The 21,625-nt window shown below is 42.5% G+C and overlaps 1 protein-coding gene across 1 annotated transcript in view; it reads left to right on the top strand.

Annotated features, from left to right (window-relative positions):
• The window catches only part of SLC12A4 (solute carrier family 12 member 4), a 109,641-nt gene that overhangs the window by 72,181 nt on the left and 15,835 nt on the right, over positions 1-21,625 (top strand). Inside the window, exons 8-18 of the mRNA XM_070760460.1 lie at positions 1,474-1,688; positions 2,347-2,511; positions 2,614-2,712; positions 3,928-3,985; positions 7,848-8,022; positions 10,567-10,685; positions 13,540-13,638; positions 15,545-15,664; positions 16,686-16,790; positions 17,663-17,831; positions 20,191-20,386. Coding sequence (XP_070616561.1) covers positions 1,474-1,688; positions 2,347-2,511; positions 2,614-2,712; positions 3,928-3,985; positions 7,848-8,022; positions 10,567-10,685; positions 13,540-13,638; positions 15,545-15,664; positions 16,686-16,790; positions 17,663-17,831; positions 20,191-20,386 — 1,520 coding nt within the window. The remainder of the gene's footprint in view (positions 1-1,473; positions 1,689-2,346; positions 2,512-2,613; positions 2,713-3,927; positions 3,986-7,847; positions 8,023-10,566; positions 10,686-13,539; positions 13,639-15,544; positions 15,665-16,685; positions 16,791-17,662; positions 17,832-20,190; positions 20,387-21,625) is intronic.

The raw sequence follows: 21,625 nt of genomic DNA, 5'->3' as shown, positions 1-21,625 counted from the left end.
ACATTGTTTTGGATTGTCAAACGTGTGCTTGGTGCACCAATTGCGGCCCTATCTGGACCGGGAGTCACTGCTCACAGTCACTCATGCCCTCATCACCTCAAGGTTCGACTACTGTAATGCTCTCTACATGGGGCTACCTTTCAAAAGTGTTCGGAAACTTCAGATCGTGCAGAATGCAGCTGCGAGAGCAATCATGGGCTTTCCTAAGTATGCCCATGTTACTCCAACACTCTGCAGTCTGCATTGGTTTCCGATCAGTTTCTGGTCACAATTCAAAGTGTTGGTTATGACCTATAAAGCCCTTCATGGCACCGGACCAGGATATCTGCAAGACCGCCTTCTGTCGCACGAATCCCAGTGGCCGGTTAGGTCCCACAGAGTTGGTCTTCTCCGGGTCCCGTCAACTAAATAATGTCGTCTGGCAGGACCCGGGGGAGAGCCTTCTCTGTGGCGGCCCCGGCCCTCTAGAACCAACTCCCTTCAGAGATTAGGGGAAGAGGCTTCTCACATATACAAATGTTCAATATTGTTTTGTGCTCTGGTAGAAGAATGCAAAATAGAATCTATGGTCTGTTTGATCTTTCTATTTCGTCCTCGGTTTCTTAATATATACAGTATTGTTAATATATATTGTTGTCTTTGTATCTCCAAGTTAATAACTTTCAAATGGGTTTTAATAGGAAAAAAACGTTTGAATTCCTAAACCAAAATTGGAACTTTAATTGAAAAGAATGCAACTTGTAAAAAAAAAAAGGTAGAAGGGTCACCCACCCCCTCGACCCTAATTGCTAATATTAGAACTTGGAATCTTTCTCTTGAAAGGGGATACATTTAGCTAAGAGGATTAAGAGGATAAATTTAGCTAAGAGAAAAGTTTCTTCTATCAGCAAATGTTGGTTTTCACCCTTGGTTTTACATGGCTGGCTGCTTATTTTGGAAAATCAGATGGTGGATTTAGCCTTATTCCTGTTGAGGGACGGATTTTTAATGAGTCTTGGCAGGCAGGAATCAAAGTAAAACAAACTTTATTTAGAAAGTAAAAAAGGAGTACATTGTGCCAGGAGCGGCACTTTATCAAGCAGCCTAAATCATGGCTGAACAGAATGGAATATAGATTGGAATGCTTGCTACTACGTAAGCAGGCGGATGTGACATGTAGGAAAGGATAAGAATTGTGGGAGTGATGTATGAGGGGGTGTGATCAGAGGGAAAACACACATTACTCTTTAACTACTGAATGTCTCTGTTGGCTGGCAATTCTCAGTGTGACAATTCCTGCTGCCTTCATGGCGTTTATCAAAAAGAGGTTTAATAAGATTAGAAATAAAGAAATATCCTTGCATATTCCTAATGAACCATTTTTGGCAGCCTTTTCAGAAAAGTTGGGTTAGTGGAAGAGGGGCATATTTCTCTTTGAATAGAAATGTGCAAACCTACACGTGGTGGAAGTGTTGATGTCCTTTTCCCCCTTAGGGTCTGCATGCTAGGTAACCGGACTCTTTCAAGGGACCAGTTTGATATTTGTGCCAAAACGACAGTGGTCAACAATGTGACGGTGCCCACCAATCTCACCAACCTCTTTTGCCCCGGTTACAACACAACCTCCAGCCAGTGTGATGAATATTTTCATTTAAATAATGTGACCGAGATTGCTGGTATCCCAGGAGCGGCGAGTGGAATTTTGAAAGGTAAACTTAACACCAGGGCATAATTGGGGATGAGGAAGTAAGAGCATTGATGGACACACCCAAGGTTTGCAGATTATCCACTCCGTGTACAAGCCCTGTGGCAGTTTGTATGGGGAGGAAACTGAGTCTGAAACTTTAATTATTGGTTAATTATCAGCAATTAAGCAAAGTCACAATGTATATTGAAACGTGCTGGAAACAGCAATGAAATTATAAGAATGTCAGTCGACTGCCAAAAGTCAACTGTTATCAGCACATTGGATAACAAGCATCCAAAATAAGGTTATAAATTCGAGTCATTAGTTCTCGTGTTGAAAGGTACTCACAAATTTCTTCAAAAACCAGGATTTGGATGGATGGATGGATAGATACAATAAATAGGTAGGTAGGTAGATGGATAGATGAATGGATGGATGGATGGATGGAAGGAAAGGAAGAAAGAAAGAAAGAAAGATAAATTGATAAATTGATTTCCCATTTCTGGACAAGCAAGAATACCAATCTTTGGGGCCTAAGTTTATTTTATTTATTTATTAGATTTGTATGCCGCCCCTCTCCGTAGACTCGCATATAGAAACTTTGCTTAGTGTTTAGTAAGGAGGGTTATTTTTGTTGTTGTTTCATTTATTCCTGATGGATCTTGTTTCCACCACCCTAGATAACGTCTGGGGTAATTACTTGGAGAAAGACGAGATCCTGGAGAGAGCAGACTGTCATTCCGCTGACGTTGCTGGAAATAAGAACAACCTCCACTTGTATGTGTATGCAGACATAGCGACCTCTTTCACTATCCTTGTTGGCATCTTCTTCCCCTCTGTGACTGGTGAGATTTTACAAAGGCTGAAGTTTCTAGCTGTATTTTGGTACATTGTGGGGCTTTGGAGCAGTACTGGTCCTATCTGTCTTTTTTTGTTTCCCTTTTAAGGCATCATGGCCGGCTCCAACCGATCGGGAGATCTCAAAGATGCTCAAAGATCTATTCCAGTGGGAACCATTCTGGCTATCGCCACCACGTCTCTTGTCTGTATCCTTTAAACCAGTGTTTCTCAAATAGTGGGGTGAGCTCCCGGAGGGGTGGGGGGCGTGACTCTGGAGAATGTGCTTTTTTTGCCGCAGGGAGTAGGGATTTTTTGCCCTGAACAATAGCACACAGCACAGAGCAGGAGATATGAAGTGCATATAACAAACACTTAAGAGACACCATGGGAAAATATTTAACAGGGATGAAAAGAAAGGAGGAGAGAGACGGAGATAATGAGACAAACGTAAGTCTTCCGAAAGCAAAGATATGACAAAAGAAGCGTATGTAGCGCTTGGTTTCACTCTAACTACGCTGGGAGACGAGAAAAGACCGGTATGTTTACTGTGTCTTAAAAATGTTGACAGCGGACAGCATGAAGTCACTTGCCCCCCTCAAAGATATAAACATAAAAATGTTAAGCACCATTAGGGTTATTGCGCTTATTTTTCACTTTTTCAAGTTCTTCCTTCTGCACAAAACACATGAACAAGTCCTTTTTCCCCGTGATCTCATTCTATTGAAGTCACATTTTGGAGCATTTAGAAGGTAGACAAGTACAGCAACAAAAAAAGGAAGTCCTTCTAGGTATTAGGTAGCTGTCTGAGATGTGATGGGGAGAATGTTTTCTGCGTGATGTTAGACCAACACAAGCCTCATGTTTTTATCTGCGTGTTGTGCAAACACAACAATGGTGTGATGTTAAGCATTACGTTGGCTTTTGTGCGTCAAGTTGTGAAACTGTGGTCTGTTCTTGAGATGCTATAGTTGACTTGAAGGACCTACCGTATATATTGGCCAGGTGCAATAAATGTTGATCTGCTGACGCACAGAAATGATATTCTCATTTTTATGTGTTATGAATATGTATGTAATGAAACCTAAGTGCTATAGTGCATTTAATTGCTCCCGATGTATTTAATTTCAATCTATTACCAAATGCTGGTAAGAAAAGTGGAAGAAGAGGAAGAAGAAGAAAGGGAGGGGGAGGAAGAAGAAGTGGAGGAGGAGGAATGGCATCCCCTTAGAAATAACCAATATGACTTTTGTGCTGTCCTGATCATTGCTACTTTGCTTTGCAAATTGTATTGGCAGAGTCTGACTATTTTTAAAATGTAGCAGAAGATAAGAGAAATGTTTTATGCCTGGTTGCCACAAATGTAGATATTTATTAATTGCATCAAAATTCTGGCTTCCTTAACCTTGATTTGCATCTCACAGATTTCAGCTGTGTGCTGTTGTTTGGAGCTTGCATTGAAGGCATTGTTCTTAGAGATAAGTAAGTATTGTAATTTTTGGACTCAATGATGCACCAGAGTATAAGATGCACCTTAGTTTTGGGGGAGGAAAATAAGAAAAAAGCTGATTGGTGGGTGAATCTGCCTCCTGGAATACCTCCAAACAGCTGTTCCCAGAGGTGAACTTTAGTAACAGGTTTGTTGGTTTGTGCCTTGCTTTTTCAGCCTCTAAAACCTCCAATTGAGGCTTTTTCCCCAGCCCCTGAAATCTCTGTTTCAGAGGATTTTTTTAGCCCCTGAAACTTCGGTTGAGAGGCTGGGCAGGGCTACATTTGATGTGTGAGATGCACCCAAATTTTCACCCTCTTTTAGGGGGGAAAGGTGCATCTTATACTCTGAAAAATATTCCAGATTTTCCTGGAAAGGAGTCAGTTTTTTCTCTGATTATTATTGCTGCTTTCCTTTGCCATATAGATATCTGATTTTTCTTTTTGACAAGCTACATGAAATGTATTTTTGCCCCCTAACAAGCATTAGTGGCTTTCAGTACACAGGACTATTATATGCAGAGCCTGATTTCATACAGATTTTAAAAAGTATCATACCAAATGCTCAGTAATGGCAAAAACTCTAAATTAAAACCTCACTTCTTTTTTAAAAAAAAATATAAAGCAGTTTTCTAGTCTTCCTTCCCCCCCCCCCTTTATTTATTTAGCCTTTAAAAAAAATCATTAATGTCCTTCCTTAGAATAACTACTCTAAACATTATGGTAGGAGAAGCCAAGAGATACTGATAGGCCCCAAATCACCCAGAATTGTTCAGAGATGAGTAAGACTTTGCATTGTTCATTCTGAATTAATCTGAGAATGAACTCAGAGCATCGCTGGCATTCTTGGAGTTGAAATCCACCCATCTTAAAAGTTGGCAAGGTTGGGAAACACTGCCCTACTGTGACTCGGTGCTGGGTTGATATTTACTTTGCTTGCATTATTTATATTTTGCATCTGACAACATCCAGATGGGTTTTACCCGGGACTCTCCCAGAATTGCTCAGCCGGCATGGATTTGCACGTCTTCGTGACGTCAAAGCTCCGCCTATGGAATTCCTTATTGGGATTCCCCACCTTCTTTCTAGCCTCCAGATCGGCCGAAAACGCCACCGCCGATCGCAAAAACGGTGCTCCGCCGAGTGGCAGCGCCCGGCTGTAACCTTCTGAAACAGCCGGGCACTTCTGGGCGGCCTCTGGAACCTGAACCCAAACCTCCGGGTTCGGCGTTCATGAGAACGCCAAGAAGCCCCCCCCCCCCCCCCGGCTGTTTCAGAAGGTGACAGCCGGGCGGCGGCACTTCTCGGCAGCCTCCCGAACCCGAACCCAAAAAGTTCGGGTTCGGGAGAATGCCGAGAAACCCCCCAGCTGTTTTAAAAGGTGACAGCCGGGCGGCGGCGCCCAGCAGAGCACCATTTTGCGATTTTTGTTTCTTTTTGCATGGATTAATCGCTTTTACATTGTTTCCTATGGGAAACAATGTTTCGTCTTACGAACGTTTCGCCTTACGAACCTACTTCCGGAACCAATTAGGTTCGTAAGACGAGGTATTACTGTATCTCAATTCCCCCATGCCTGGCGATACAGGTGGGTCTTAAGGAATTTACGAAAGACAAGGAGGGTGGGGGCAGTTCTGATCTCTGGGGGGAGTTGATTCCAGAGGGCCGGGGCCGCCACAGAGAAGGCTCTTCCCCTGGGGCCCTCCAGACGATATTGTTTAGTCGACGGGACCCGGAGAAGGCCAACTCTGTGGGACCTTATCAGCTACTGGGATTCGTGCAGCAGAAGACACATTAGAAGCATTTGTAAATGCTTGAAGGTCTCTGAGCCATTTCACAAAGACAGCACTTTTATTATTTAACCAAAGTTTTGCAGAATAGAAGCAGACTTTTATGTTTCCAAGAAATTGTTGTTAGATAATGTGGAAACAGATGATGTGAAGGGAGAAGGGGAAAAAATGTGGTTAAGCTACATTGGTATTATCTTACATTCTTAAATGGAGAGAATGGGAAATTTTAGACATTACCATTGCTATCAAGTTGTCCTTAAAGGCTCTGAATCCTGCCCTTGTGTGGTCTAAGATTAAAATGGTATTTATTGGGTTCCTAAGAATAATTTTTTTTTTGGCAACTTGAAAAGCTGAGGTTATTTTGTAAAACTTGAGTTGAACTAATAAAAAGACCAGCTCTCCTGCTGTTGTTTGCTAGTGCCTTATATTTATATTTTGCCTTTTCTCTATAAGAGTTTAATACAGTATACATCATTAAGTCTGTGCAGTAGGCTGGGCTGAGAGACAGCAATTGACCCAGCAACTGTGGTCAAGTAGCGACCTTAACTACAAACTTTTCCAACCGAAGTTCAGCACTTTATATTATGAGATCATGTTAACTTTTACCTAGTTTGTTTACTCTTCCCTTTTGTGAGAGATTTTTAAACAGATGGGGTTCTAGGACAGAATAAGGAGTGTTGATGGTGATGATGATTGAGGAGGAAGGAGGGGAAGGAAAAAGAAAAAGAGAAAAGAAATAAAGAAAAAGATAGATTGACATAATAGACAGATAAATAGATGACAGGTAGATGTAGATATAGAAGATGGATGGGTAGGTAGGTAGGTAGGTAGATGATGTAGATATAGAAGATAGAGGGAGATAGGGATGGATGGATATGGAAGAATAGATATGTATGTATGGATGATAGAGATTGATGGATAGAGAGAGAGAGTAGATAGATAGATAGATAGATAGATAGATAGATAGATAGATAGATAGATAGATAGATGATGTAGATAGAGTAGATAGAGAGAGAGAGGGATGGATGGATGGATGGATATGGATGGATGGATGCATGGATGGATATGGAAGAATAGATATGGATGGATGGATGATAGAGGTTGATGGATAGAGAGAGAGATGATAGGTAGACAGACACAGATAGATACCGTGTTTCCCCGAAAGTAAGACAGTGTCTTACTTTCTTTTTACCCCCAAAAGCCCCACTACGTCTTACTTTCGGGGTATGTCTTACATTGGAAAAAAATTGAAAGGGTCGCGTTCCCGAAGGCATCTCCCCAGAGTCCAGAAGGGCAGCCGCGGGACAGGAGCCTCGTGAGCCCTTTTCCAAGTTCAACCTCAGGGCTCCAAGCGGCGTGCATGCGTGGAGCCACAGATGCGTGTCGGGGAAGCATGTGTCTGGAGGGGAGGAGCCGCTCTGCGCAGTTGGGCAGCCCCACCTGCCTGCCAGAAAGGAGGCGGGCGAAGGAGGGCGCAGCTCCGGCCGCTCGCCTCGGAGCTGGTCGGCCTCACTGGCCGCTTGCAGCCGAGCCTCGGCAGGACTCGGTTGCTGGGACGAGCGCCTTCGCTGCAAGCCGCCGCCCGCTCGGCTCGCTTCAGACCAGCGCCGTCCTTCGCTTTGCCAAGCCGGGGAAGAGGCGGTGGCGCCGCGGCGAGGCGAAGGCGAGGGGCGCGCTGGGAGCTTGGAAGCGACGTCATCGGGCTCCCCCCCCCGGCAATACCCCCGTGTTTCCCCGAAAGTAAGACATATGTCTTACTTTTGGGGTACGGCTTATATTAGCCGACCCCCCTGAAACCCCCGATACGTCTTACAATCAGGGGTGTCTTACTATCGGGGAAACAGGGTAGATATAGATGGAGAGAGAGAAGTAGCTGGAATATGTATATGTAACTGAAGGTTTCTGGGAATATTTCTGGTGTTAACATGTTTCATGGTCTGAAAAAATTTGAACCCCTGCTTGATGTGAAGAGTAAGTTGACTTGTCCTTGGAAAGAGAATTGAAAATCAGATGGTGATATCAAACAATTTCCAATTTTTTTAAAATGACAAATTCTCTCCTCACAGGTATGGTGATGCGGTGAACAAGAACCTGGTGGTGGGCACGCTGGCCTGGCCCACGCCCTGGGTCATAGTGATCGGGTCCTTCTTCTCGACCTGTGGAGCAGGATTGCAGAGCCTCACTGGAGCTCCGCGTCTCCTTCAAGCAATTGCCAAAGATAACATCATTCCATTCCTCAGGGTTAGTCCTTTTTTTAAAAAAAGTGGAAGTTGAGATAATTTAATTTAATTTATTTAACTTCTAAGCCGCCCAATTCCTAGTGGCATACAGTCATAGGCAATATAAAACAATAAAATATATAACATTAAGTAGCACATAATTTGATACATAGATCTAGAGCGGTGTTTCCCAACCTTGGCAACGTGAAGATATCTGGACTTCAACTCCCAGCCCATTACTGGTTTCACTTACCATTGCTTCCGTTTGGGGAATTGGAGCTTGAGGGTGCATTAACAGAAGTATTGTGCATGCACCCACGAGCTCCCATTCCCAAACCGGTAGCAATGGTAAGTAATGCCTCTGTGCATGCACAGAACATTTTTGATGGTGTCCGGGTGAGTGGGCGGAGCCTCCCTCCACCGCTACCAGTTCACCGAACTTGTGCGAACTGCTAGCCAACCACTCTTGATTAACACCCTTTGAATTGGTTTCTGGACTCAATTCAAAATGTTGGTTGTTACCTATAAAGCCCTACATGACATTGGGCCAGAATACCTACAGGACCGCCTTCTGCCGCATGAATCCCAGCGACCGGTCAGGTCCCACAAAGTCGGTCTTCTCCTGGTCCCATCAATTAGACAATGTCGGTTGGCAGGGCGTAGGGGAAGAGCCTTCTCTGTGGGAGCTCCGGCCTTCTGTAATTAGCTCCCCCTGGAGATTCACACTGCCCCACCCTCCTTGCCTTTCGTAAGAGTCTTAAGATTTATTTATGCTGCCAGGCTTGGGGCCATTAGATTCTTGCCCCCTGGCCAATGAATGGGCTGAGAGAAAGTTTTGGTTTTTTTTAGATTTTATATTTAATTAATTGGATTTTAAGATGTTATACACTGTTTAATTGTATGTTGTAATCCGCCCCAAGTCCTCGGAGAGGGGCGGCATAAAATTCCAAATAATAAATAATAAATAAATAATTGTGTGGGAGAGGGAGTAAATTTCCAGAGAAAAATTGCAGACTGTAGGAACCATTTGCAGATAAACCTCCAAGTTGCCTCAACGACCCTCTGAAAGGATGCAAATGACCAGCTGTCTGCAAGGGATATCAATCCTTCCATTCCCCAGTTCTTCAGAACCGGGGAAGCTTCTTGGATGAGAAGTGAAAGATCTTCAAAGAAAAACCTTTGGAAAGTCCAGTTGCCTCCTAAAATAGAAGCTTTGGGACAATTCTGACTTGAAGGCACTTCAACAACCATCTCCAGGAAGTTGTTATAAGTTATCTACAATTTGTGACCTTCTGACTTACAACAGCTTTAGTTCTGAACTTAATTTCCAGTACTTGCCCTGACTCTCAGATATGCTTAAGCTGGCTGGGAAAGAGAGGGGGGAAATTATTTATTTATTTATTAGATTTGTATGCCACCCCTCTCCGTAGACTCTGGCGTTGGAAGTCATTGGGTAGAATGGAGACAGATGCTGCCCTCTTGCAATCGGAAGCTGCTTCTCCACAATTTGGGCCAATTTTCTGTCAAAACATCAGCACCAGATGCTGGATTTAGGTGCCTGTCAAGCTAGTGGAGAAGTTGGTTAACAGCTTGCCACATTATCTATAGATGGCCTGATGTTTATGGGAACTTGAGAGAGGGGATTTCAGGAGGGAACAGGTGCAGGCACAAAGCAATCTTTCCAGTGGTTCAAGGACATCTTATGCCCACTCCCCTGGGCGGAAGTGGAAGGAGGACTGGCCACAGTGGCACAATCTGAGTGGGCAACATAACAGGTTTGTGGGTGGGGGACAAGGGATGTGAACTTTCAACTGAGTGGGGAAAATACAGCAGACTAAATCCAATTAATTAAAACTAAATAAACTACTCTAAAATCATAATTATATTAAAAATCAATCACACCCATTCAAAAAAACAACCATACATAACATTTGTTGGTCAGGGGACTAAGGTCTAATCGCCCCCAGCCTGGCAGCACAAATGAGTCTTTCACTCTTGCGAAAGGCAAGGAGGGTAGCGGCAGTGCGAATCTCCAGAGGAAGCTGATTCCAGAGCGCCGGGCCCCCCACAGAGAAGGCTCTTCCCCTAGGCCCCACCAAGCGACATTGTCTGGCTGACGGGACATGGAGAAGGCTGACTCTGTGGGCTCTGACCAGTCGCTTGGATTCATATGGCAGAAGGTGGTCCCACAAGTAATCTGGACCGATGCCATGTAGGGCTTTATAGGTCATAACCAACACTTTGAATTGTGCCCGGAAACCATGTTCTCATTGAGGCTAAGCTAGAGGCTGCGAGACAATAACTTGTGAAACTGAGGCCAAGGGAAATTTTTGTACTCCTGAGTATGAAACTAATTCTCGTCTGCCTGTGGTACCAAATGGAGAATAGAGACCACAGATGTTTCTTTCAGAAGTGAGGGGGAAAGCCACTGTTTTGACCCAACAGAAGATGAACCCAACAAAAGTCCTGATGAATGGTGCTTAAGTGAATCATCATGGAAGGATGGCATACAAAATATTTTTGCTCTTCATTCTCTGTTTCTCTCACCTCCCCTGTCCCCCAACAGGTGTTTGGCCACGGAAAAGCAAATGGAGAACCAACCTGGGCTCTTCTGCTGACAGCCCTGATAGCCGAGCTTGGCATTCTAATTGCCTCCCTCGATATGGTGGCCCCGATTCTTTCGATGTAAGTTTGCAAGGTATTGGTTTTTAGATGGAGGAGGATAGGGGTGAAATCCAGCTGGTTCTGACGGGTTCTGAAGAACTGGTGGTGGAAATTTTGAGTGGTTCAGAGAACCGGCAACTACCACCTCTGGCTGGCCCAAGAGTGGGGAGGGAAGGGGGATTTTGCAGTATCCTCCTGCCACTTCCCTCAAGCCACGCCCACCAAGCCACATCATGCCCGCCAACCACGCCCACATAAACGGTAGTAAAAAAAATGGATTTCACCACTGGTAGGGGTGAGGGGACTTTGGGCCTTCTGACAAAGCACACGATGCACCATCCACCTTTGTAATTCCATGGAAGTCTTCTCCTTTGAGCGGAGTTGAAAATCTTGAAAGTTTTGTCTCGGAGATGGAAATGGTTGAAATAGCCTCTCTTCTTTTTTACTCTTGGAGAAGCTCAGAATGTTTTTACGGTATGATGTAGCTTACGTTTTTGGAATATGATGGGAATTAAAGATGAGAATACACTACCAGACAATTGGGGAGAGTTTCAACTCCCAACTTCTAGAAGATACCTAGAAGGTTGCTCCTGAAGGTTCTTTTCCAAAGACAATTGGGCTTTCTTGGGTTTTTTTCCTTGAATAAGAAAAAACAAGAAAGTCCAGTAGCTTTTGGAAAAACACTTTTTGAATAGTCATGAGTTGGACGATTGAGACTCTTCATAGGCATCAAGAAGATTGCCCATTCTTTATCATTTCTGGTCCTGTGGAGAAGGAATGATGATGGTTGGAATGATGCATCTGGAGGAATCTAGGCTGAAGAAACTTGATATAAACATTAAGAAATTTTTGGTGCCAGTATCTTAAAAAACAAAACAAAACTGGAATTTAAAAATGGCTGAGAACTTGAGTGAAGGCCAACATTTCATTAGACATCAGCCTTATCACAAAAAGTCTCTCGACAGATCATGCCAGAACTCTGATGTTTGTGAGATGTGGCAGCCTTGTGAGATTTCAGACCTTATTACTAGATTTTGCTTTATTAAAGACAAATATTGCTTAATATCTGTGGCAGGAAGGCTGTTCTGAGTCACTTGGTCTAGTGGCTGCCCGATTGCAAAGGAACATCGGTTATATTGAAGAAACAACTAGGGACATTCTCAGTAGGTTTCTGAGTGTTTCCTGGGATACACTTGGAAAGTACCACAAAATGTTGCAGTCAGAATAAGAAGTGGATTGCGTATTTTGATTCTTTTGGGGATTTATTGTAGGAGACAATTTTCGAGTGCCCCCTAGCGTTCATTCTGACACATCACTGCTAAACCCAAGGAAACTTTATTACTGTAGTTATTTCTCAAGTGGTTATTACCCGTTATTGCCATGGCAGTCTTTAAATCAATCTAATATTTGGTAACTTAGAAAACTTTTTCATTCCTCTGTTGTTTTCCTTTCCTGCATTTTTACAGCAAGTCAGGAACATCTGCAGGGCATGTTAACAAAAGTCAAGAGGGGGCACCACATTGATGTGGTTGTGGCTTTGTTGGGTTTTTAAAGTGCATCAAACATGGAAAATGAGTAGAGCTGAATTTGTTCTTTCTACTTGGGGAGGAGTTAAGATGGAGGACAGACAGCAACGGCTGTAAAGAGCTCCTCCAAAAATAAATTAGGTTTTTCTTTTTTTTATTACACCATATTTTTCAGAGTATAAAACGCACCGGAATATAACACACACCTAGGTTTTTGGGGAGGAAAATAGGGAAAATAATCTTCTTACCAGGTATTCATCTGGTAGCGTCCTTAGCCAGCACATTATTTTATCCCCAGGTTAGGGCTTAAAAAAAACTTATTCTGAGAGAGTAACAATGAAAGAGCTTGCAAGCCAGTAAGAGCTGGGAACATCATTAGCACCTGGAAAGAAACATTCGGAGCAATTACAATAGAATGCAAGTGCAATAGAAAAAACCCTGCAAATACTTAGGGTTTGGAAAACATTCTTCACAGAGAGTAACAATGAAAGAGCTTGCAAGCCGTTAAGAGCTGGGAACATTGTGAGCACCTGGTTTGAGCTGGAAAGAAACATTCGGAGCAAGTAAAGCAATGGGGGGGAGGAAACTACAAAGGCAAGGTTTGGAAAACATTATTTGCAAAGAGTAACAATGAAAGAGCTTGCAAGCTGGTAAGAGCCGGGAACAGTGTTAGCACCTGGTTAGGGCTGGAAATAAACTTACTTGGAGCAAGTTAGAGCAATGAAAAAAACCTTGGAAAGTCTTAGGGCTTGAAAAAAAATTCTTTGCAGAGAGAAACAACGGAAGAGCTTGCAAGCTGGTAAGAGCTGGGAACATTGTTAGCACCTGGTTAGGGCTGAAAAGAAACTTATTTTGAAGTAAGTTAGAGCAATGAAAAAAAAACTGCAAATACTATGGGCTTGGAAAACATTCTTTGCAGAGAGAAACAATGAAAGAGCCTGCAAGTTAAGAGCTAGGAAGATCGTTAGCACCTAGCTAGGGCTGGGGGGGGGAAGCTACATTCCGAGTATAAGATGCACCCAAATTATCAGCCTCTTAGGGAGAAAAGAGGTCTTATACTCTGAAAAATACGGTAAGTATTTATATATTTTTAACTCATTTTTAATCTATACCAGACTTTTACAAAAGCACATATAGTGTGCAGTTTGTTTTAGATAAATTTTTATGTCCACCTTGGCATTTCTGACTATACCCTTCAGAAACCCTGGCTGCAAATAGTACATAGCAGGAATTGCTACAAAAAGCAAACCAACGTTCAAATAAAATTTAGAAAGAAGAAATGGACAACTGCCAACTTCCATGCACTGATCTTTTCTCCTCTTTTGTCTTCTTTGCCACCCCAAAATTAGGTTTTTCCTAATGTGTTACCTGTTTGTCAACTTGGCCTGCGCAGTGCAGACTCTCTTAAGAACTCCCAACTGGCGGCCCAGATTTAAGTATTACCACTGGTAAGAGTTTTTGGAGTAAATGTGCTAGGAGGGGAGAGTTGCTTCTAAAATTGACTTCATGATCATGAGATGAGTTATGAGTCAAAAGCCCGAAACACTTGAGAATTTGTGAAACCAGAAGTGCTTGGAAAATGTCTCTTAGCCTATTATGTTTTTCTAGCCTGGTTTCATACCTTATTGTGTCTCATTAGCAATAGTAATAGCACTTGACTTATATACCACTTCACAGTGCTTTACAACCCTCTATAAGCGGTTTACAGAGTCAGCCTATTTGCCCCCCACAATCTGGGTCCTCATTTTACCCACCTCGGTAGGATGGAAGGCTGAGCCGACCTTGAGTCAGTCAGGATTGAGCTCCTGGCAGAGGGCAGAGTGGACCTGCAATACATTCTTAACCATTGTAATCATGGATGGATGGATTTGTTTTATTTATTTATTTATTAGATTTGTATGCCGCCCCTCTCCGCAGACTCGGGGCGGCTAACAACAGTAAAAAGACAATGTAAACAAATCTAATATTAAAAGTAATTTAAAAAAAACCCAATTTAACGAACCAATCATACATACAGACATACCATGCATAAATTTTATAAGCCTAGGGGGAAGGGAATGTTTCAATTCCCCCATGCCTGACGACAGAGGTGGGTTTTAAGAAGCTTATGAAAGGCAAGGAGGGTGGGGGCAACTCTGATATCCGGGGGGAGTTGGTTCCAGAGGGTCGGGGCCGCCACAGAGAAGGCTCTTCCCCTGGGTCCCGTCAAACGACATTGTTTAGTCAATGGGACCCGGAGAAGGCCAACTCTGTGGGACCTAACTGGTTGCTGGGATTCGTACAGCAGAAGGCAGTCCCGGAGATATTCTGGTCCGATGCCATGAAGGGCTTTATAGGTCATAACCAACACTTTGAATTGTGACCGGAAACTGATTGGCAACCAGTGCAGACTGTGGAGTGTTAGTGTAACATGGGCATATTTAGGAAAGCCCATGATTGCTCTCGCAGCTGCATTCTGCACGATCTGTAGTTTCCGAACATTTTTCAAAGGTAGCCCCATGTAGAGAGCGTTACAGTAGTCGAGCCTCGAGGTGATGAGGGTGATCTATAGAAGAAAGGGCAATAGCACTTACACTTATATACCGCTTCCCAGTGCTTTACAGCTCCATCTAAGTGGTTTATAGAGTCAGCTTATTGTCCCCCAACAATCTGGGTCCCCATTTTACTGATCTCGAAAGGATGTATAGTCTGGAGGACAGAAGGAAAAGGGGGGACATGATCGAAACATTTAAATATATTAAAGGGTTAAATAAGGTTCAGGAGGGAAGTGTTTTTAATAGGAAAGTGAACACAAGAACAAGGGGACACAATCTGAAGTTAGTTGGGGGAAAGATCAAAAGCAACATGAGAAAATATTATTTTACTGAAAGAGTAGTAGATCCTTGGAACAAACTTCCAGCAGACGTGGTAGATAAATCCACAGTAACTGAATTTAAACATGCCTGGGATAAACATATATCCATCCTAAGATAAAATACAGAAAATGGTATAAGGGCAGACTAGATGGACCATGAGGTCTTTTTCTGCCGTCAGACTTCTATGTTTCTATGGAAGGCTCAGTCAATGTTGAGCCTAGTGAGATTTGAACTGCCAAATTGCAGTCAGCCGGCAGTGAGCAGAAGTGGCCTATAACACTACAGTACACTCTACCCGCTGCACCACCTTGGCTCATTAATATTGATAATATCTGCAACCTGAATGTGTAAATAAACTGTTGTAGAATCTGCAAAATCTTGCATTGCCACTAACACAGGTTCTCTGGAATCCTGCCATCTGTCATTCTTCAAGAAATACTTGCATGTATGGAACCCGCCCTGTCATAACCTAATAACATTCCATGGTTTATTTTCCTAGGGCCCTGTCCTTCTTAGGGATGAGTATCTGCCTTGCCCTGATGTTCATCTCCTCCTGGTATTACGCTCTAGTGGCCATGCTCATTGCTGGCATGATCTACAAGTACATTGAGTATCAAGGGTAAGTAAATTTATGCATGGTATGGTTGTGTGTATGTTTGGTTTTATAATAAGGGTTTTTAGTTGTTTTAGTATTGGATTGTTACATGCTGTTTTTATCATTGTTGTTAGCCGCCCCTAGTCTACGGAGAGGGGCGGCATACAAATCCAATTAATAATAATAATGATGATGATGATGATAAAAGTAATTTGGGGCATTTTTTTATTATAATTTTTTTATTAAGAATATTAAAAAGTAAATTGGCATATACAAAAATGAAAGCTATACATAAAAAACAAAAAAAACCCAAAACAACAAAAAGCAGAAGCAAAAAAGGAAAACATCACATTTCTATCATAACTACCGTTCATATTCAATACTCATTGTCAAACCTACGCAGTTACACAGATCATTTTCTTTTTCTACATCAAAAATTTAACAAATCTCATTCATCATGGTAATATTAGTAATGGTAGTGGTATTTTCCAAGAAACAATGTCAATTATCAATTCTATTCCTACCTCCACTTCTTTACTCAGTCTTTTCTACAAAATGTTACCATTGTCTATAAATTCTCATTTATATTACTTCTATACTACTGATCTTAATTTATTTCATTATAAAATAATGGAAGTAATTTGATTTAAAGTAGATGGAGGGATAAAATTGTGAAAACTGGACACCTAAACCCCAACTGGTTCCATCTAGACCAGGGCTGGAGATTTTGCAGTATCCTTCCCTTGCCATGTCCAACAAGCCACGCCCAGTAAGCCACACCCAAAGAACTGGACATAAAAAAAATTGAAACCCACCACTGTATTGCATTATAGATTTATTCAAGCCTAAAACCAAGAATCTGGTCAATTAAAGTTGAGTACCAAATTGGCTGCAGATAAAGGTAATTGGAATTCAGGAGGGTTTAGACTTGGACTCTTTGTGGCAGTGCAACGATTCTAAGCTGATGATGCATTTAACACTACCCCCAGCTCTGCCTGCTCTTCTACAATTCTGATGCTCTTTATTTATTTATTTTTTAAACTAGGGCAGAGAAGGAATGGGGCGATGGGATTCGGGGCCTCTCTCTAAGCGCTGCCCGGTACGCTTTGCTGAGATTGGAAGAAGGTCCTCCCCATACCAAGAACTGGAGGTGGGTTCTTTCAGCTTAAAGTAATTTTGAAGTTGATTGGGGCATGAATGAGTGTGAGTGTGTATGCATGGTTTTAAATGGGTTTTAGATTAATTGGGGTTTTAAATTATTTAATACTGGACTTTGTATTTGAATTTGTTTTTCTATTTTATACCTTTATATGTTGTAAGCTGCCCCGAGTCCTCGGAGAGAGGTGGCATAGAACAGTGTTTCCCAACCTTGGCAACTTGAAGATATTTGGACTTCAACTCCCAGAATTCCCCAGCCAGCATTCGCTGGCTGGGGAATTCTGGGAGTTGAAGTCCAAATATCTTCAAGTTGCCAAGGTCGGGAAACACTGGCATAGAAGACCGAATGAATGAATGAATGAATGAATGAATGAATGTATGTTATGTAGGTTTTTTAATGCATTAAAATGCATATTATTAATGCATTATTGTTAATGCATTCCTGACTTCATCATCACTTCTCTGTGATTCAGAATTAGTCAACTTCTCTTTGGGGGCTTGATTTTCTGCAGTTGCTAAACTTTGAGGGACTCTGAAGTCATAAGAATAGAAGTACAGAAAGGGAATTCCCGGAATGACAGAATATTTGCGACACAAATAGAATGCCTTTCATGGTGTCTCAGGGTCCTTAAAAATCAAACCAGTTTGCATTAGATTTGGCTGAGAACAAACCTTCTGTGTGTGAAACAAATTGCAAGGAGCCCAAAGGAGCCGGGGGCAAAACACTGAAATTTCTTAAAGTCTCTTGGGCACAGCCAGAAGGAAGGGCCGGTCCTCTGCAGAATGGTATTAATTTATTCCAGTTTGTTGTCGGAGCGCATGACCTCTGTCTATCAAAATTCACCCCCTTTTCTTCCTTCTTAGACCCCAACTGTTGGTGTTGCTGAAGCTGGATGAGGACTTGCATGTGAAATACCCCAGACTCTTGACGTTCGCATCACAACTCAAAGCTGGCAAGGGGTTGACCATTGTAGGGACTGCCATACAAGGGAACTTTCTAGAAAGTTATGGAGAAGCTCAGGCAGCTGAGCAGGTGAGGCTTGCCGAAAACAGGGGGGAGGCAGGAATGGGCTGCTGCCCCCCACGGGAGGGTGTAGTGGGGATAGTAGGTTTATGCACTATTTATTGAATACTTTAGTGTTTTTTCATTGTCCTTCCTTCTCTAATACCTTAGTATGATCCTTAATTAATTCATTGCATGGGTATACTGGGTATATACATATAATGACAATAAAGTATTTATTTAATTATGATTAATGTTGGGTGAACCCAATGAAGTTTGGGTTTGGCGAACTCACCCGAACTTTGCCGTGAAGTTCGGATGAGTTCACCGAACCCGAACCTGAGAATCCGCAGCACCGCTGCGGCATCCTTTCCTGTAAAAATAAACAAGGAGGTGGAGAATTCCCCACCTCCTTTTGCTTCTTTTTATTTTTACAGAAAAGGATGCCGCAGTGGCACAGCAATCAAAAGGAGGTGGGGAATCCCACGATGGGATTCCGGGGGCGGGGCTTTGACGTCACGGAGGCTCCTTCCCCATTTCAGCCGGCCAGGAAGTAGTCTCTGTGACGTCAAAGCTCCGCCCCCAGAATCCCATCGTGGGATTCCCCACTCTCCTCCCGGGTGGCGGCGTTTCGCGGTGTTCGAGCAAATGCCAAACCCGAACTTTACCTGAACTTTTTAAAAAGTTTGCGTTCGGCATGCCGAACACTGCAGAGTTCAGCAGGAACCCAAACTTTTCAAGTTCGGTTCACCCAACATTAATTATGATCCTTGATTACTTTTAAAATAGGAAATAATTAAATAGTATGTTTTTACCCATAACACTTTAATCATTATCTAGAACTGAACTTTTATAGCAGTTAAAGAAAATTGAGCTACTTGCCTAATTTGTTATCATACTGAACCTTATGGATTCAGTATAACACCTTAAAATGTTACTGTGCTCCTCAACAAATAATGCTATCTATCATTTGTCCTTTTTGTGGCTATTCCAATAATGTGACTTAATCAACTGAAAAAGAGTCCAAACACCTATTTTAAAACTTACCTTGGTCGGTAAGCCACTCCCACCCAGTCACATGACCTTTAAGACATCCCCCACCTGGTCACATGGCCAGCAAGCCACCCAGTCACATGACCATCAAGCCACACCCACACCGTGGCAGTAAAATTTTGGCAGCCCATCATTGGGTGAAGGATGAAGCCCTGAGTCTACGGAGAGGGGGGGGATACAAATCAAATAAATAAATAAATAAATAAATTCTGTCTCCTGGAATCTTGGACCAAAATGTTTATAACATATTTCCGTCCACCAGAATGAAAGTTCAATGGCAGATCAACCAACCAACTTCTCTTTCAGCATTTCAAACCATTCATTATGTGCGCAATAGCTAAATTTTGTGTTGCTGCGATGAAAGCAATATTAAAGTTTATTGCAAACATCAAAACCAGGAGTACACACAGATAACCGATTCAGTTAGATTCGTTAACTTCTTTATAAACATAATAACAGATGAATTTACAATACTATTAGCAGAGTTCTTCTTCAATGTAGGTACAAGAAAGCAGGTACAAGCAGAAGAGTTAATTTCATTTCAGCAGCAGACAAGCACATAGTGGACAAGAGAGCAGAGTAGACTGAGCCACATCCAGCCTTTCAGTTTCAATTCTCTGCACAGACTAGAAGTGGTTAGCTCCTATTGGCTGACTTAGTTGCTATGCCTATTCATTGGCTAACCTTATTAACATGGCTCTCCCAGTTCATAAATATCTTACTAAGCAAAATGTCATTGGTTAAAGACACATTTATTTTTGCTTTAAACATTACTTCGGGTTGGATACATCTTAACTAATCAATTGTGGGGGATATATAGTTTTTATTTGTCAGAAACGAACTGTCAAAGCTACTACAGCCAGATTTATTAATATTGTAAACTGCATATTTTAAGCTCATCTATGAACTGCCACAGGTATAATATTTGTGGTATAATTTCAGAGGACACAGTGGTTAGAGTGCAGCACTGCAGGCTACACAACGTCCAGGGTCCCTTCTAGCTCCTATTATTCTAGATTCTACATTCTAATCTCACGACTGCAATTTACTTCATCGTGAGTTTTTCGTGTAATCTGCATTCAATTTATTTATTATTTTTAGGATTTGTATGCATTCAATTTAGTCTCTTCCCACCCTATTGTGACTAAATGAATAGTCTTTAAGCATACATGGGTTTAAAATCTCTGCCCCATTGGTCATGTGGGGGCCAACAAATATTTCTAAAATGAAGTATGATTTATCCTCTGTAAAAGGGACAGATCTTTGTGTGTATTAATGGTCTCCTGTCCAGCTTCCCATAATGATGACCCTTGGGTCTCCTTGGTTGTCTTTCCAGACCATCAAGAACATGATTGAGATCGAGAAGGTCAAAGGATTTTGTCAAGTTGTTGTGGCCAATAAAGTCCGTGATGGCATTTCACACTTAATACAGTCCTGTGGATTGGGTGGCATGAAGCACAACACTGTAGTTTTGGGGTGGCCCTACGGCTGGAGGCAGAGTGAAGATTCTAGGGCTTGGAAAACCTTTATAGGTAAGTTTCAAAGGATATTGGTTAGCGTTCTTCTTGGCTGGCTTCCCTTCTCGAGCATGATTCAAGCATTGTTTTCCATGGTGAGTAGTAGAAACGAATTACAGTGGTACCTCTACCTAAGAACGCCTCTATTTACGAACTTTTATAGATAAGTATTGGGTGCTCAAGATTTTTTTAGCTCTTCTCAAGAACCATTTTCCACTTACAAACCTGAGCCTCCGAAATTGTAACCAGAAAAGGCAGGAAGAAGTCTCCGTGGGGCCTCTCTAGGAATCTCCTGGGAGGAAACAGGGCCGAAAAAGGTGGGCAGAAGCCTCCATGGGGTCTCTCTAGGAATCTCCTGGGAGGAAACAGGGCCGAAAAAGGTGGACAGAAGCCTCTGTGGTCTAGGAATCTCCTGGGAGGAAACAGGGCCGAAAAAGGTGGGCAGAAGCCTCTGTGGTGCCTCTCTAGGAATCTCCTGGGAGGAAACAGGACCGGAAAAGGCAGGGAGAAGCCTCCATGGGGCCTCTCTAGGAATCTCCTGGGAGGAAACAGGGTCGAAAAAGGTGGACAGAAGCCTCTGTGGTCTAGGTATCTCCTGGGAGGAAACAGGGCCGGAAAAGGCAGGGAGAAGCCTCCATGGGGCCTCTCTAGGAATCTCCTGGGAGGAAACAGGGCCGAAAAAGGTGGGCAGAAGCCTCTGTGGTGCCTCTCTAGGAATCTCCTGGGAGGAAACAGGGCCTCCACCTCCCTGTGGGTTTGTACTTAAGAACCTGGTCATGGAACGAATTAAGTTCGTAAGTATAGGTACCACTGTATTTAGAATTCGAAATAAGGATATTCTGCTGCTCAAAAAGATGGTTAATACTGTTGTGGGTTTGCAAGGATTTCTGTTGAAAACACTGGTATGGATGGATTTTAATCTGAGTAAAAAAATCCATCTGCCCATAAAATTTTTGTATGTGCAATTCTTCCTAAGTCTTCTGTATCCTTTCTTATTCCATCCTTTCTTAATATTTCTTTTAAAAGTGTCTTTGTTATTTCTCTGCACTGGTTTCTAAATTGCCACGATATAAATTCTGGTATCTTGTCAAGTCCTACTGCGTAGCTCTGTATATCCAGACAGATTCTGTTTCTCTGTATATATAAACAAATATGTCTAAAACAATGACCAATGCCTAGCGGGTTTTCAAGCATGAGATATAATTAAAATCCAGTTCTGCAACTAACCAGATTCGACTCTCGGCAACAATGTCT

The sequence above is a fragment of the Erythrolamprus reginae genome, chromosome 9 (assembly GCF_031021105.1).
Source record: "Erythrolamprus reginae isolate rEryReg1 chromosome 9, rEryReg1.hap1, whole genome shotgun sequence".
Taxonomy (NCBI): domain Eukaryota; kingdom Metazoa; phylum Chordata; class Lepidosauria; order Squamata; family Dipsadidae; genus Erythrolamprus; species Erythrolamprus reginae.
Note: the sequence above shows the minus strand (reverse complement) of the source record. Positions and strands in the feature narration are given on the sequence as shown.